Raw genomic sequence first — 17671 nt, forward strand, 5'->3', positions numbered from 1 at the left:
CAGATGGACGGCGGAGGATCGCTGCGAGTTTTGGCCACAGCTTGTGTTGCTCATTGTTAATGAGAACAAACTATCAACAGCCACTTTTGAAATACAGAAAACACGGTGGGGGATGTAGAGGTTAACCTCAAAGGGACATGGATGAAACCTGTGCACGTTAGTGGTCGCCTCTGAATCGTCGGTGTCAAAGCGCCGCTGCAGAGTTCAGACACATTTCAAGCCGCGGGAATCAGGTTTGTGATAAAAAACAAATACGCCGGCAGAATGTAAATGAGATCAATCTAAACCCCATGACAGAAACAGCAGATAGTGTTCAACAACTAGTTCGTCCTGCTTTTAGATTCATGGATGGTGCTAAGCCCTGTGGGACACCTTCCTGCTCCACACTCATCAAACAGACGAGGAATTAACCTCAAGTTAAAAACCATGACAGTGATTTAAACCGCATCCACTGAGGGGACCAGAGCTGTGGATTCATTTGGACCTGGACTCGTCTCTTCATCTCCACGACTTCACAACCTGCTGCTCTGCTCTCGTGTTTTACAGCCAGAGGTTTGATCTGCCGCTGTAGCGTGATTCTCTTTGAGCAGGTTGCACACGTGTACAGTCACACTCCAGTTTGTGCCTTGAAGCTTAATATCAGGTCATGATAACATGAACTTAATCAGCTCAAAAACACGTGTAAATATGTCAAGGACACAGTTTAACTCTATTCAGATTAGATCACATTGATAATATTCTGCTTCTGCCCTGAAGACGATCGATACTGAGTGATCTCTGACTCCACCTGACGCTGTGCCAACACACGAGCCAATCAGAGAGCGGCTGTCTGAACTAGTCTCAGTGCTGAATATAGAGTTCTTTCTAAGAGCAGTAACAGACGCCCTAGTTCTCTACTCTGTACACTCCTTGAAATTGGTGGCACGTAACCCAGAGAAATGCCGGAGGCTCAGAATTCGTGTTAAAAAACATGTTTGCTACGATAAGAGGTGCAGCACAATAAATACAGATAAAATAACAGAATAATTCAAAGAGAAAACTAAAAATGAGATAACGTTCAAAATGTGATGTAGAGGAACAACTTTCTTTAAACAGTATCTTAAGTAAGACGGCCGTAATATCCAAAAATGACGTCTTCATTTAATGATAGAAAGTCATAATATTACAAGAATAAAGAAAAGAACAGGAGATAAGCAGCCAAGAGAAGCTCCTCTCCCTCTGCTCTCTCAACTTCATTCTCTGAAATCTACAACCTTTTTTGTAATATTAAGACTTTATTCTCATAATATTACGACTTTATTCAAAACATCTCAGATTTTCATTTCCCTCTTAGAGACCCTCACAAGCCGTTGCACATGAGGCACATTCCAGACCTGGTTTGGCCTCTGCTGCTCTGTCCTTGAGGTTTCAGCGCCCTCGTTGGTTTTAGTCTTTTTTGCACATTGTGGTCGTTCTCCTCGGTGGCAGCACATTGTGCTCATTTCCCAGAGGTCTGTGCTCTGTGAGGCCTCAAGGGAAAAGAACAAGCAGAGCCTCAGTTAGCACAGAAACAATCAAGCCTCTCCGACACTGCAGCCACTCGCCCCGCTGCCACTCCTCCTGCACACGAGTATTTAACTGCAGAAGTGCAGCGGCATCTTGAGTAGTTCAGCTGTTTCCAGTCCCTCCGCCCCCAAAGATGTCCAATCCATAACTTTTATGAAATTGTCCCGGCGGGGGCATGCTGTGGAGGTTATGAGGAATATGATGCACCAGGGTCCAAACAGCTCCTTGTGTAAACTGAATGAGAACAACACATTTCCCTGTGGCCACTGACCAAGGCTGTGCTTCGTCATCCATTATGTTTCTGATTCCACAGATTGTGAAATCAGGATCATATCTGAGGTTAATGCCGAGTTTGCAGCTGTGAGGGAAATGATGAAGGTCAGTTGGATGATCTGAGGCGATGATGTCCGGCTCTACGACCCCACCTAGTGTCTGGAAGGTGCCTCGAGCAAAGGAAGTCAGTAAACGTTGGATGTAGCGTAGCCAGATGTTCAATAAATAAAGTATTTGGACAATAAATTAGCGTTTTGTACGATATGTACGACAGTCATTACGATAATCAGTATCGTAAAATATGGATCCCAGTTTATACTTGCTTGTAATGCTGAATGTGAATATGGACCATAAGCATTCGATACACTAAAGTCACACTAAACAATCGCAAATGAGACCGATTCCTATAGTATCACAACCTTGTCAACACAGGAAAACAGTTTAATCTAAATAAATAAAGGAATAAACAGTTAAATAAATTGCTGCAAGTCATTTTCTAGATTATTGTAGATTTAACTAAATTTGTCGGTTAAATATAAGTTTCATTCCAGCCCCTCAGCTTCAAAAAACTCTCCACATTCCTCCCACTATTTTTAAATTTCATTCTTTTGTCCCATGCAGTCGAGCAGTGGTGATTGTGATTGAAGTGCTGTGTCTCTTCTATCCCACAGAAACAGAAGTGTTTTTCTCTTGTGTTTACAGCAGCAGGTTCAGGCTTGTGAGGAGTTTGGCCCTGGACACTGCTCTGTGGGGTTTGTCTGCACATACACAACTCAGAGAAGGACCCCGGGGCAGACCCACAACTCAATGGAAGGACAGCTCATCCTGCCTGGCCGAGGAACATCTTAGTTTCCCTGAGACGGAGCTGGAGGAGGAGGCCATGGAGGAGCGTCAACATGAGAGCTGCCTCATCTAACCTGCTGTTCGGGTTCTACATGGTGCATGTGGAGGTCAGTGTGTTGTTTTAAGACATCCTGATCTCCCTCCACTGCTCCTTCCAGCTCACATCAATATGTATATATTTTTATTAAATGCACAGAATGTCTCTGCCTTAGATTGAGGCATACGATTTTTGTTTCCAATATTACATCACGATTTAAAAATGAATCTGTTTTCCCCGAAAGACTAACAAATGTAAATAAACCTAAATAAGCCCCGTGTGTTGTAATAATAGAACATAATACTCCATCAGTGCTTTTGTTGTCTTCCCCTGAGCAAACATCTGTTAGGATTACAACGTTTGTCAGGCAGGTTTTAAATAACTCAGGTGTTTTGTATTCTCACCGAAGACAAAGCAGCTGTGGACCTGCTGGAGAAGCAGGCACATTTATTATTATTATAACTTTTAAAATACAATAAAGCCATTTTAGAAAGGTTACTGTATCTCACACAATTTCATAAATTCCCACTCACACCATCATCCACAGCATTTGACATTTCCTCTAAAGTTCACTTTTCAGACTTTAATACCACGTGTAATGAAATGATTTGCATTGCTGTGCATAATATAATGAAAATCATATATTAACCGTTAAGGTCACACCACCTGCAGATTATAATTCTACACTATTAGGTGAAACATGCTTTTGCTTATTAGATATAAGCATTTTTAAGTCAAATTATCATGAATTATTAATTTCTGATCTTCCACTTCAAAAGTATGTTATAGCTGCAAATCTATAGAATGAGTCATTTTACTCTTTAGTTTGCAGATGATTTAATAAGGGCAGTTTTAAACATTTAAAATTCTGTGCATCGTCCATATAGTGTGATGGAGTATTGGGGACAAAGAGATTTGGGCTGAGAGAAGAAGAAGAAGAAGAAGAAGAAGAAGAAGAAGAAGAAGAAGAAGAAGAAGAAGAAGAAGAAGAAGAAGAAGAAGAAGAAGAAGAAGAAGAAGAAGAAGAAGAAGAAGAAGAAGATCATAATATTAAGAGAATAAATTAACCAAGTTGTAATATTATGAGAATAAAGTCATGATAGATTAGAAGCCTCACTTCTGTTAAAATGAGGAAAATGGAGTATCTTAAACTAAACTGTAAGTTTCACAAATAGCAAAAACACGTTTTATACAAATCATGACTTTGAAAACATTGTCAAAGGGTTGAATCCATGTTTTTTTTGTCCTCAAAATGTTGTGGCTTCTTTACTTTATTAAATTACCACTCTATTCTCCTTATATAATACAATTATTTAATTATTTCCATATATTTCAATGATTATACAGAAGAAAATAACTTTATTCTTGTAGTATTATGGATTTTTCACTAAATTACAGCTTTGGTTTTGCAATATTATGAATTTAATTTTTTCTCTTAAAGTAATCATGCCTTTTTCTCACGAAGGTTTTACACTTCCACATACAATTGTTCCCATTTTTCATTATAATACAACTTAACTTTGTTTTCTTAAGTTTTTGACTTTTTTTTTCTTCTTTATTTGAAATATTTCCACCTTTCTCTCAAAAAGCAGAACTCAGCACGTCTACAAGGAGACTCTCTCTTTGTTTTATTTGAGAATCATTTTACAGAAAACCAAACTACTTTCTCGTCTCTTCACAAACCGGTTGCCAGTCGGGGGTTTGACCCGAGTGAGAACCTGTAAATCACGAGCAGCGAAACCTTCAAACCAACAGAGTTCAGGTGTCGCTGTGTGTTGGAGGAGCTGTGAGGTTTCAGGGCCAGTCAGCAGAAGTGCTAAATAACAGATGGAGGTAAAAATAAGTCTGGCCTCCGCCTCTTTCTGTCTCGTCCTCAGTGAATTAGCTGAGAGCAGCTGGTGTCTTCTTCAGGTTGAGCTTCGGTTTGATAATTGAAAATGATTTCTGCTGCTGCGTCTGTAAATCTGCTTTAGAAAATAACATCCGGGGAAAGAGACGGAGCAGGTTTCTTCTGTGTCCCTGAGTCTCTCTCTCTCTCTCTCCCTCTCTCTCTCTCTCTCTCTCTCTCTCTCTCTCTCTCTCTCTCCTCCTGCCTCCACATCACCTCTTCCCTGACACCAGATAATACACTGACAGCCCAACACCTCTTATCACCCGCTATCCTCCTGAATCAGCCGTGTCACAGTCGCATCAGGAATATCTCCACCGTGCAGCCCCCCTCTCTGAGATATGTGTGGCATCATTAGAACACACAGCCCCGGGTGTCAGGCTCGTCCTCTCGTGCTCTTTGATAACAACTTGTACCAACAGCACTGTTTTTCCAACTTGTACCAAAGGCATGCAAACAACACAGAGGTCTGTAAACTCACTGCTTGCAAAAGTTATTTCCATTACGACAGTATATGATATCATTTTCTGACTTCATATTGATGATGATGTCATTCCTACCCTATGATCATAGATTATTATAGTCTATATAAGCGTAAAGTCTATAGTCTTAGGACAAGAGATATCTAAAAAAGTGTGTGTTTTTTATGACGTTAATTATCTGACATGAGATGTTGGAGAATGATGAGATCATATTGTCTCGCCAGCCTTTTATTTGTGGTGATTTCATGTGTGATAATGTGTGAAAACCATATTTTAGTTGACCTTGAACTTGACCTTCCATCGATCGGTGACCTCAAGTCGAACTGCGACAGAGGAAAAGTCAGGTAGTCGACAGAGTCTGTGAATTACCTGCCTGGAATCTGTGAATTTAAGAAATATGATGTCAATCCCAGATATTTCAATCTGGATTCACTGAAAAAATATAAATCGGACAGTCAAGAGTGTCAGAGAAATAATAGAAGCAGATGAGGTTTGATTATACTTTTACTTTTTGAGTTGTTGCCATAGCTACACAACGGGAGGCCGATATGGGCTGATTTATAATTTAGGGTGTTAACGAACAGTGCAGCCCATCATTTGTTTGATTAGCAAAACTAAAATCTGCTATTATAATAACGGTAATGGAAAAATAATACATTACATTTTTCCATTATAATTAAATAATACTCATACTCATGTAATTTTACAAGATTTAGAAAAATGAGGGTTTTGAGTGGTGTTTAAAAAGTGAACGATTCAGTGCGGTCTGCTAAGTTCTCACTGATTTGATTTGTTCTTACATTTGCTTTGTGATGGTGAAAATAAAAATGGGTATAAGAAGATCACATCTTTTCTTTGAGCTGCACAAAGTCGACTCACAGCAGCTGGAACACAGATATCGAGGAGACCGTTAATGTTCCGCCTTCATCTTTCAGCCCGGCTTCATGATGCACATTCAAAGTGACTGCAGACGTTATGGAGAATATACAGCGAAGGGTTTCAAACGTTAGATTTTCATTTCACACCGGTCTGTGCATCCTCTTGTGCGTGAGACCCCCCCCCCCTGTACATTCACAGCACATTGCCCCGGGCTCACTGCAGTGCTTAAACAAAGCTGACATATTTATTCAGTCAGTATTCAACGAGAGCAAGCGGGTGTACATCCGGTGTTCGGGGGGGACGAGGATGAATGTTTAATAAATTGGGGTTCGTGTATAATCTGTAGTGACGTGATGAGTTCCTGTTGTTTTGACATCAGAGTTTCTGTAAACGAATCATTCTGAGCAAAACAAGCTGTGGCAGAAAGTGACAGCGACATGAACTTAATTAACCAGCCTTTGGATGTGATTGTCAGTTATGACTTTACACTCTGTACTGTCCCTGAATCACAAGCTGCAACTGACTCCAGCCTCGTAATCTGCTCCAATTTAAAACAGTGACTTGATATTCAAAGATCAATTAAACCCAGTTTATCACAGTAATATTTTTGCTCTTATCTACACAGGTACATTTCAGACTATGTGAAATGTCCGTCCATCTGTGGCACTTTTCCTGTGAGGGTAACGAGGAAAAGCAGAGACAACACAGAAAGACCCCAGACAAATCTTTAACAATATTTCACTACTCCATTTTTTCAAATACTGCACATATGGCCTTTAATCACCGAGGGACATTTGCTCTCTCTTCCTCACAGAAGCCCGTTGGCCGTCGTCTGATGATGAATTAGCCTCTGGAAGCCTTCCAGTGGCGACAGCAGATATCCAGGCCAAGACTCTGTCTTCCCTTCTACACAGTTTACAGTCCGACCCGAACCTTTCATCATTAAAAGTCTGTTTGTCTACACAAAAAAAACACTTGGACTTTAAACTTGCGGGCGACATAAGCCTGTTGAAAACTAGAAATGGACACCAGAGGAAGCTTTTGGCTCCAAAATATTCACATTTAGAATCTGTTTATAGAGATTAATAATTCCAAAACCTTTTTAGGGTTATGATGATGGTTTTATACAGAGACGCAGAAATAGAGACGACCTTCTCCCGTCCAATTTTAAATAAAATTGTCCTTTGCAAGTACAGAAATACAAAATAACCAGAGATAGATATTACATCAAACTCTGTACCTCTTGAAAATCCGGCTCAGAAACAGCATAAATGATGCTTATGTCATTAAGTTACATTTTTCATGTTTCCATCACAGAGAAAAGGTTGTTTTTGTCCCTGAGCTTTCACCCGGGTAAAGTCTGCCGGAAGCAGGAATCACACACAGCAGCTTTCGGAATCATTTCACTTGAACCAATCATCCCAATTCAATAGAGAATGAAATGATCCTGCATCTTCATCTGAGCTGCCCTCGTGCCCGTGTGAGGAAGGAGCCGTCACGCCGAGCACACAGGACCGTGCATCACTTTCAAAGCAAGACTTTCTCAGCAAATCCTCCATTTTCTTTCTGTCCGACTGCAGAAGCTGCGTGTCTGTCAGCTCTGCCTCCTCCAGGACTCAGATGTGGCTGAAACTCTCCATGAACCCTCATGAATTATTCATCGGCACATATAATGTTGGCAAATTATTTTATATAGTGGGGAAAGATTCATCTTAGGAGCAGGAATTGGGTAGGGAGAAGCTAATGTGTTTATTATGCCAAGATAATGGTATGAAATAGAGGCCATGGGGGGAGAATTTGGAGGAGTGTTTATACTTTATATTCATTGGAGGGTAGCATCTGAATGCCTCGTGGTCACATGATGGCAGATGTCTTTTGAATGCAATTTGTGCGTGTGTGTTTGCGCGTGCACGTGCACACACATGCGTGCCAACCTGTGCAGACGTCTCAGATGTTTGTGTGTGTGTGCACGTCTTTGTGTGTGTGTGCTCGGTGTTTATGTAACACGGGAGATGTGCCTGGTCGAGGCTGCAGTCCACAACCAATGTTGTCTGCTTTTCACGGCTGTTGTTGAAGATAGAATTCAATAAACATTACCCGGGCTCTTCTCTCTGTGAGTGACAGAAACCCCCATTAGAGGAGGTTGCTCTATTAGTGCTGTTTGCCTTGCTTGTAGAGGAGAGAGGCCGAGATCCATCCTCACACGGCTAATATCGGCTTGGTAATGACAGGGCACTATCAAGCAGAGATGCAGAAGGTTGTGATGAAAAGCAGGAGCTCCGAAAAGATATGTCAGGAGACAGGATCTCACTGTTCAGACATCTGGAAGTAAAAGCTTTTAGTATAATTTGTTTCATTATATTCTGAGACTCTTTTTGATTTGATTGATATTTTCCCTTTGATCCACACCTGATTGTTGTTTCACTATTGTTCCTGCGAGCAGACAGACGGAGAGCAGAGTATTTTCATGAGCTTCTGTCTTATTTAAGTGACGTCTGCTCAGTTTTCCACCACATCCTTCAATATAATTCCCCACCGCCGAATACAGGACACTTCCGAGTTGATAATATATTCATATTGTGCTGGAGGAGTGTGTCTTTTCGGTGCCTTTCATAAATTGGGGTCAGGTGATATCTGTCACGGCAGAGGAAGTGCTTATTGCTGACAAAGTCGTGTTGACATTTTTGAAGAGGAAAGCATGGAAATAAAAAAATAAAGTAAGTCTCCCAGGATGCAGGACGGAGGAGAGGAAATTAAATTGCCTCCCAACAGCCACTGTTAAGAATGAAAAACCAATCAGCCCGCTCCTCAATTCATACTCACAGCTTTACAAAGATTGTGAGGAACTATTGATATCAGGATTTACAAATGCTCAGGGCTCCTCAGCTCGGACGTTAGAGCGGCCAGTTCCAACTGTGGTAATAAGATTTTTTTTTTTTCTCTCATGGACAAAACATTTGTAACTCGATGGATTTGTGGGGTATTTTACAAATATGTCTATTAGCGATGCTTGAACAGGCTGATGGATATTGTGAGACTGAATAAATAGAAATCTCAGTGCTGATAATGCATAAAGAATTATTCAAATTCGTGAAAATGTCATATAACCAGATTGTCTGTAAACCAAGAACTGCAGAGCTCTGGCTGCAGATTCCCTCAGCCCTGATGAGTCTCGTTTTCAGGAAAAGTCTAATTTCAGCACTTTTTTACTTACACCCCCAGTGATGAGCCGTGTGCTTTTATTTGGCCTAATTTGGGATTTATCAGGCTTATTTCCCCCTTAAATCCCTTCCAGTAAAAAAAACGGGCACACGTTCAAAGCAGTGGGAAATAATGAAGTGCATGGACAGAAACGCTGGAGAGTATGGTATTAGTGGCTGTTATCACAGTTAATTTCACAGCGATCAGTTCAGGCCGAATTCCGCGCGACTTAAATTGCCCGGTGGTCAATATGTGGCTCGTTATGTGGTGTGGAGGTTTTGTTTACAAGTGAACACAACGAGCCGGTGTGTGAAACGCTGCTCGGCTGCCGGGTCGTGCCGTGATAAGAGAGAACCTGCAGCAAATGAAGTGAAGAGGCGTGTAAATTAAATTGAAATTGTATTACGAGGTCACAGGAGAGTCCCAATACACTGCTGTGAAAAAAAACACACATCTTAACCTTCACTATAATTAGCAATAAGTGTTTGGGGTTAATAAAGATTAGTCATGTGTGCTGTCGCTCTCTGGACTCGCTGATTTTTTTTTCAATTTTAATCAAATGTTGGTCACACGGAGAAGCCATTCTGTCGGTAAGCTAATAGCCACATTAGCAGTAAGTGCAAGGGCCAACATCGCCATGCTAACCTGCTGCTAAAGACAAGCATACTGTCTCGGTGAGTATGTTAGCGGTGGCATCGTGATGGCGTTAGCATCGTCATTGTGATCATGTTAGTTTTCTCTCTGTGATTGTGTTATTATGATCAGACCCAACATGATCATTTTTAGCCAATATTCCCATCAGGTTCAGCTGCTTTAGCCTGAAAGATGCCAGTACATGTTAAGGTATATTCTGGGCAGCCGAGAGGTTGAGGTTCTTGTTGTTGAAGTTGAAGATGAAGGAAAGGAACACGTACCCAGTACTTACAAGTATAATAATTTTTATTACACAAAAGTAGTACAGGTCAAGACCAGCTCTAGAACTCGGAGAAATCACCCAGGCCAAATAGTGAAGTCTGACCAGCTGTGGTCTCACACACATTTATATAGAGAGGTTAGTTCCGCCCATAACTTCAGGTAATATGCCGTCCCACATAGGGCCTTCTGCCTAAATAAGGACATGTTTTTGTACCTGAAGATGAAAACACACTGGTCAAGAACCTTCCCTCTACAGCCATCCATTAGCTGGTCAGAAATAAGGTCAAAGGTCCTTCCAAAGAGGGAGAAAACTAATAAGATAAACATTTGGAGGAATCTGTGAGAATGTCTGAGAGTCCAGAAGATAGGCATCATAAATGTAAGCCTAACATTATGTTTTAAACCCATGCCAAAATGATCTACTCTAACGAATATACGACAGTGTCACAGTACTAAACAGAGACCAACACAAACCGTGACGCTAGATGAAAACCCATCAGTCATTTTGTATTTATGATCTAGGAAACTTGAATACTAAAAACCATCCAACAGTTAGAACCTTGAACTTCATGGTGACGGTAGAGGAAGGGATCAGCCTCTGGGACCATGACTGCTCCGCGTTTATCTATCTTGTAGTTTTTCCAATTACAATATTTCAGTGATGGATCAACTTCCTGCCGAGCTACAGACAAATGTGGAAATGATTCTTTCATTCCCCAAAACAGAAACATGACTCATCTGCTGCTCAGGTTGATTTGATGTTTAACTTTTAATCTATTTATTGTGCACAAGCAGCGAAGGCACAAAACACAAATTTAGAGTTTCAACAAGAAACTAACTGATTTTCAAAGCCCTAGAAAGAGATGAACAAAACATAACGAGTGAAAATAACTCGATCCACTCAATTAACAGACCTCCTCCCAAAATGAGCCACGAGGGCCTCATATAACCTAACTGACCAAACCATTAAACACTCACAGGGGAGAACTACATGAGCAGTAACTGAATCTCAAAGCTGAAATACTCTAATCCCCCCGTGATGTCAGATCTATTGGTTTGGTCCTTTGCGTGAGCAGCTGTAGAAAACCCAGCAGGTAACTTCACACGTGAGAATCCGTCCATCACATGGATGATTCACATGAAGAATCCAGCCTGGATGTTGAAGGTTTGCACAACACTTTGAACACACACCTCATCATCATGCTCATGTGGGGACATCTGAGTCAAACCCCAGGCACATGAGGACTGTTTGCACCGGAGCTTCAGGGAGATGCTGAGGATAATAATCCATTTTCTGGCATATTTCTGAAAACAGTCCAACAAATGCACAAGCTCCCAGGACTGTTTCAAAATCTCACAGCTCTGTGCAACACATGGTGAAAATAAACTTTCCTTTTCCTCTTCTGACGAGTCAACACGGCTCCGTCACTTGACCTGGTCCTCTTGAGTTAACAGTCCTCAACATGTGGCAAGGACTTCAGTGGAAGCAGCGATTCCTCAGGTACTCTGCATGATCTCAGAGTGGCTTAACCACGGGATGTAGGAGGAGGAAATTGGGAGGAGGGCTGATATCTACCCGCAGATCAAGCGGCTTAAACGAGTTCTGAACCAGAGCGCTTGTCAATCATAATTGATCGTGAGTAGCGGGGGTGGAGGGAGATGAGGATGCAGACACACAGAGCTGGAGACGGAGGAGAGAGAGAGAGAGAGAGAGAGAATCTTCCCTGGAGGCTACAAGCACCTTTTAGAGAAGTCGAGGCCCCGAGGACTCCTTCGCCCTTTCCTCTCCTTCAAGATCAAACCCATTTCTCCTCCGTCTCTCTCGCTCCTCTGCTCGTCTTCCTTTATCAGAATTCACCCTTCATAATAATCAGTGACTAGAAGCCTCTTAACAGCTGGAAGATAGGAGTCACACATTAGGAAGCATATGGTCAAACCTCTGTGCAGAGTTCATTTTGAAGTCACAGGGCAGCTGATGATCAATCACCTGTATCTACATATTGGAATTCAGCCTTTTCTCCAACAATAGAACGATCTATTGCACAAATGCATTTACAGCTGCTTTTATAAAAGCTGTGGTCTGGTGGAACGACTTAATATCATAGATCCAACACTGTCACTGTAATTATCTGTAAGAGAATCTCTGTCTTCGGCTCTTTACCCCCCGGGGGTGTGTCTCCCCCCCCCCCCCTGTTTTTGCTCTGCTGGGCTTTTTAAATATGCTTTATGAATGTCAAGCTGTTGGAGGGAAACTGTCAGTTTGTCTTCTGCGTTACAGACTCTGTAAATTAAAGTGTTACAGAAATTACTTTAGTTTCAACTGCGTGAATATTCACTTCTATTATGCTCATTTTTTTGACTAAGAACTAAATGTGATTGAGTCTTTATCTCTTCTCTGAATATGTCTCTAATGCTGAAGTATGTGAACATCTCCTTTATGCTTTTAGCAGGAGGCTCATTGGTTTGTAGTCAGACACAAAACCAGAGAAAATCACTTCTCCCTGCTGAGAATAACACACACAACAACAAAAAACACACAATTTTTCTTTCAATGCCTTGTTTTTGTGCAGATTAAACAAACTTTAGATGAAGTGATAGTTGGATTTCATGGTTTGGACAGAGCCACTGTGTTTCCTGCATGTTTTCATTGAGGCGGAGCTTCAGATGTAAAGGCTGCATGAGAGAACGATATCAATCCGCTCATTTTTCATCATGCAAGACAGCAAATAAGTGCAAACCACTCCTCTGATTCTACAGCAAACGAGAATAATTAAGACAATAGCGTGCAGTTTTTGCAGTTTGTGTTTGGTCGTGTTTACTCGTGACATTTCCCTCGTGCACAAAGCCACGGAGGCACCTTGACCTTCCTGCTCTGATCTCAGCCCCATCAGGCTCCTCAGGGATGAGCTGGAAGCAGCTTGATCTCCCATCATCAGCGGCTGATGCTTTCACTCCTGTTCCTCTGGCTTAATGGGAGCACAGATCCCTGCAGGCTGTCGTGCTGCAGCAGAGTTATCACCGACTTATGGGCGTTATCTTTTTACGTCTGTTTACTTTTGTCCATAAATGTTCTGAGGATCCTTTTAACTCTGAGATATCATTAGTTTCTCAGTCACTAGGGCTGCACATTACGGATGAAATCTATGAGTTTATGTAACTTCATAACTTGATATTCTGAATGATGATGGAGAGCATTTGCAGCACCCACTCAATTGGGAAATTGTTTATAGACAAAGCACCTGGATGAAAATGCACAACTGATTTAAGATGCCTCTTTTCATCAATGTTTAACAAGTCCAATATTTCCATGAAGGGTTCCTGTCATTCGTACAAAATCTAATAAAGCAAGAAATATTAAAGGGAAATCCACTCACCATCAATTAGAAGTAAAGCCTTTGGCCATTCTGGATCAAATCGGGTCTGAAACTAACCAAATGCAACTATATTTTCCTTTTGGCAAGTAAATCTCAAGACTATCTACCAAACTGTGCAGGTACATGCTTGTACCACAGTGCTCACGTAATGAAACACAGTTCTGAGAGTGTGAACCAGATCCAGCTCTGTTTTCTGCTGGTGTCAGACTGCGACACTCAGGCGAATTCCCTGAAGACCACAACTCTACCTCTGATTGTCTCTCTCTCTCTCTCTCTTTTCTGTTTGAGTCTATATCCAACCAACCCTCTGACCATATCTGTGTCCAAAATAAGTTTATATGTGAGGGAACTACATGTTTAAAACAAAACTCTGATTTAGAGAACAATAAATCACCTGCAAAAAGAAAGTTCTGTCTCCAGGAGAGCTTGTGGACGCTGAGGTGATGAGGAGCTTTAAACGGATTTAAACGACTAAGTATCCAATAGGTTTGCAAAAAATTTCATTTTCAAATGACAGGTTTACAAAGTGCTTCACTCTCTGTTCCTGGAACAAGTTGGTCCCCGAAGTTCTCCTCATAGTTCTTTTCAGTGGAATTTTGGGATTAAAAACGTATCTGTTTTAATAGTTTCTTCAAATTCTAACTTTTAAAAAACTGAATCGATACTTTAGATGTTTTAAAGTTTGCTCTGGCCTTGCTGAAGTTTCTATTCAACATAAAAAAAACAAAAATTACCTTTATATATAAAGGCTACTTATTGTCTTTACCTGTTAAAGCAATATGCTTCACTCTCATACGCAGTTTTTTCACCAGTGAGTGAGAGAGTTAATTGCTGACCCTGAACACATTATTTAGTTGTTTTTTTTGTCCGACAGCTGGCTCGCTCCTTTCATGAAATTATAAACAGCAGGTTTCCGGGTAGGATGTGAATCATGGTGTGCGCCACTTTAACAATGCAGCCTTCAATGGAGGCGATGCTGCTGTCGAGAGCCGTTCACTTTCATTCCACTTAAGTTTCAACTTCACACACGTTGTTGATTTTTTAAACAACAGATGCATGTCAAAAAAATCCTGCACACGCTCCGTCAAGACTCTTCAGAAAGAAAAGTGGACCAAAGTAAAAGCAGCGTTTCGTGAAACTTTCTCCGCGACAGAACGTCGTGAGCAGCAGGTTGTTCCGCTGCTAATCAACGTGGGAGTTGAACTCGGAGTTTGGAAAGTCTGGAGGTGGCTGAAGTTTATTTAGCTCAGTTTGGAGGTCACTCAAACATTGGTGAGGTCAACACACTGCAAATGAAGAAAACAACTTTCAACAACACACGTGATGCAAAAAGTGACTGATGCAAATACAAAAAATTATTTATTTAAGCCTCTGAAAACACATTGAGGAATAAGACCCTCATTTACAATGGTGCCAAGGGTACAATGAAGAGTTGATACATTAAAGAGTTAATACATTGAAAGAAAAAAATAAAAAAATAAGAATGTTTAAGCTTAAGATAAATCATGAAAATCATCATTTTATTTGAGGGGACAACATTGAGATAACCATTTTTTTGTCATGTTTTAACTGTTAATTATATATTGTTTCCAGGGGACAAAAAGAGACGAGTAGCAGACTTCACAAACCTCACAAAGAGTTGAACTACAGCCAGGTTTTTAACTCAGTTCATGGCCTTCATGGTTTTGGCCCATTAGCAAAATAAAAAAAATATTATGAATGTTCATGTTATTGCCCGGTGTGTTGCCATAGCAGAGAAGTGCATTCCATATTTATTTATTACCCCCCCTCACATTCTTTCCCCAAATGAAATGACCACCGGCAGCAGGGATCTCGGAGGATGTCTTTTTTTTTGTGAGGGAGTAATACTGTTGCAGCATAAACAGAAAAAAAAGTTCCTGTCAGTGTCACCCCCCCCCCTCTCCCTCTCCCCTGTCTCGCCTCCTGGTTAATTTGCTCGGAGCCTGCAGGGCCAGCCGGTGGGGGGGGGGCTTTGACTGAGGACTCCTGACAATCCTGAGGAGAGCTGACACCGAGCGCGCTGGTCCCTCCATCGCTCGAGGCCAGATTGGAAGATGCTCAGCATGCAGAGAGCGGGCGAGACAAACCCGAGGAGCCGGAAGGGAGAGAGAGAGAGAGAGAGAGAGAGAGAGAGAGAGAGAGGAGCAGTGTGAGGTTAGAGCTGCCACACTGAGGCCGCAGCTCTAACCTCATGCAGCTGAACACACCTGTGATCATTGCAATTTAGATGTGACTCAGGGATGTGGTATCTGAGGATTAAGCCGCTGAATGCAAACAGGCAGGGAAACGCTTTGTGCTAACCTGCAGCTCTGCAGGAAAACAGAAATGGATGTCACCCGGCTGAAGTCAGTTATTGTACATTTAATATATGTGTTCTGCTTTTCTTTGAAACTGTCACACAAGTTGCTTGATGCCTGAATTTCACTCAGGATCAATAAAGTGTCTATTCATCTTTTCATCCATCCATCCATTCATAACGCTGCCCCACTCCCATCTCTCAATCCTTCTATCCATTACCCATACCTATCTACCCACCCATCCACCATAACCCCATATATCTATCCATACTCAATCTATCTATCTATCTATCTATCTATCTATCTATCTATCTATCTATCTATCTATCTATCTATCTATCTATCTATCTATCTATCTATCTATCTATCTATCTATCTATCTATCTATCTATCTATCTATCTATCTATCTATCTATCTATCTATCTATCTATCTATCTATCTATCTATCTATCTATCTATCTATCTATCTATCTATCTATCTATCTATCTATCTATCTATCAATCTATCTATCTATCTATCTATCTATCTATCTATCTATCTATCTATCTATCTATCTATCAATCTATCAATCTATCTATCTATCCATACTCTCTCTATCTACCTATCTACCTATCTATCTATCTATCTATCTTTTCATCCATCCATCCATTCATAACCCTGCCTCACTCCCATCTCTCTTTCCATCCTTCTATCCATCTATCCATTACCCATACCTATCTACCCACCCATCCATAACCCCATATATCTATCCATACTCTCTCTATCTATCTGTCTATCTGTCTGTCTATCTGTGTATCTATCTATCTATCTATCTATCTATCTATCTATCTATCTATCTATCTATCTATCTATCTATCTATCTATCTATCTATCTATCTATCTATCTATCTATCTATCTATCTATCTATCTATCTATCTATCTATCTATCTATCTATCTATCTATCTATCTATCTATCTATCTATCTATCTATCTATCTATCTATCTATCTATATATCTACATATCCATCCATCCATCCATCCATTCATCCATCCATCCATCCATCCATCTATCTATCTATCTATCTATCTATCTATCTATCTATCTATCTATCTATCTATCTATCTATCTATCTATCTATCTATCTATCTATCTATCTATCTATCTATCTATCTATCTATCTATCTATCTATCTATCTATCTATCTATCTATCTATCTATCTATCTATCACCTACCTACCTACCTGCCATCTTTCTATCTATCTCAAAACAGAATACATACAGGATCAATAGCAAAAACACATTATTTAAGATATGTAAAAGATATATAACATATATATCTGACAACATGGGAACAGTCAAATCAAGCTGAAAACAGAAATGCATGTCACCTTCATCTGATATCAGAGGTGATATGAGCTCAGGAGGTGTGTGGCTTTGCTTTTCTTCCAGGCCCCATTGTAAGTGTGACTCCAGCTGGCAGTCTGCAGCTCACACATTTCAGTCGTGTCGGCCGTGACCTTTCACAAGAGACGCTATAACAGAATTACAGAAAACTTCACACTTTCAACGTGATATTTTCTGAGGCCGAATTCACGACCTGACTCCTTCCCCCCCACCCCACTCCACAACTCATGCAGCCATTTTCCCCGCTGTCAGTGTTAATTCACCGTGAGTCCTGAGAGCGAGAGGCGGTTTGTGGTGCAGACAGATGTACAGTAGAGGGAGAGGAGAAGCTCAAGCTGCAGCATCAGGACACGCTGAGGGTCTCTCGGCAGAAAGAGGAAAAACATGCCACTCAAGTTGTGTGAGTCTGATGAATTTGTATTGCCGTTAGGGTTGCAAAGTTGGAAACTTTCCATGGGAATTAACGGGAATTAACGGGAATTAACAGGAATAACTGGAAATGTTGTGGGTAATTTATACTAACTGTAT

The 17671-nt window shown here is 40.9% G+C and overlaps 1 protein-coding gene across 1 annotated transcript in view; it reads left to right on the forward strand.

Annotated features, from left to right (window-relative positions):
- Positions 1 to 2714: 2714 nt before the first annotated feature.
- LOC133003006 (histone deacetylase 6-like) overlaps positions 2715 to 17671 on the forward strand; it is a 28507-nt gene continuing 13550 nt past the window's right edge. Inside the window, exon 1 of the mRNA XM_061072592.1 lies at positions 2715 to 2768. Within this exon, the coding sequence (XP_060928575.1) occupies positions 2715 to 2768 (54 nt within the window). The remainder of the gene's footprint in view (positions 2769 to 17671) is intronic.

The sequence above is a fragment of the Limanda limanda genome, chromosome 6 (genome assembly GCF_963576545.1).
Source record: "Limanda limanda chromosome 6, fLimLim1.1, whole genome shotgun sequence".
Lineage (NCBI taxonomy): Eukaryota > Metazoa > Chordata > Actinopteri > Pleuronectiformes > Pleuronectidae > Limanda > Limanda limanda.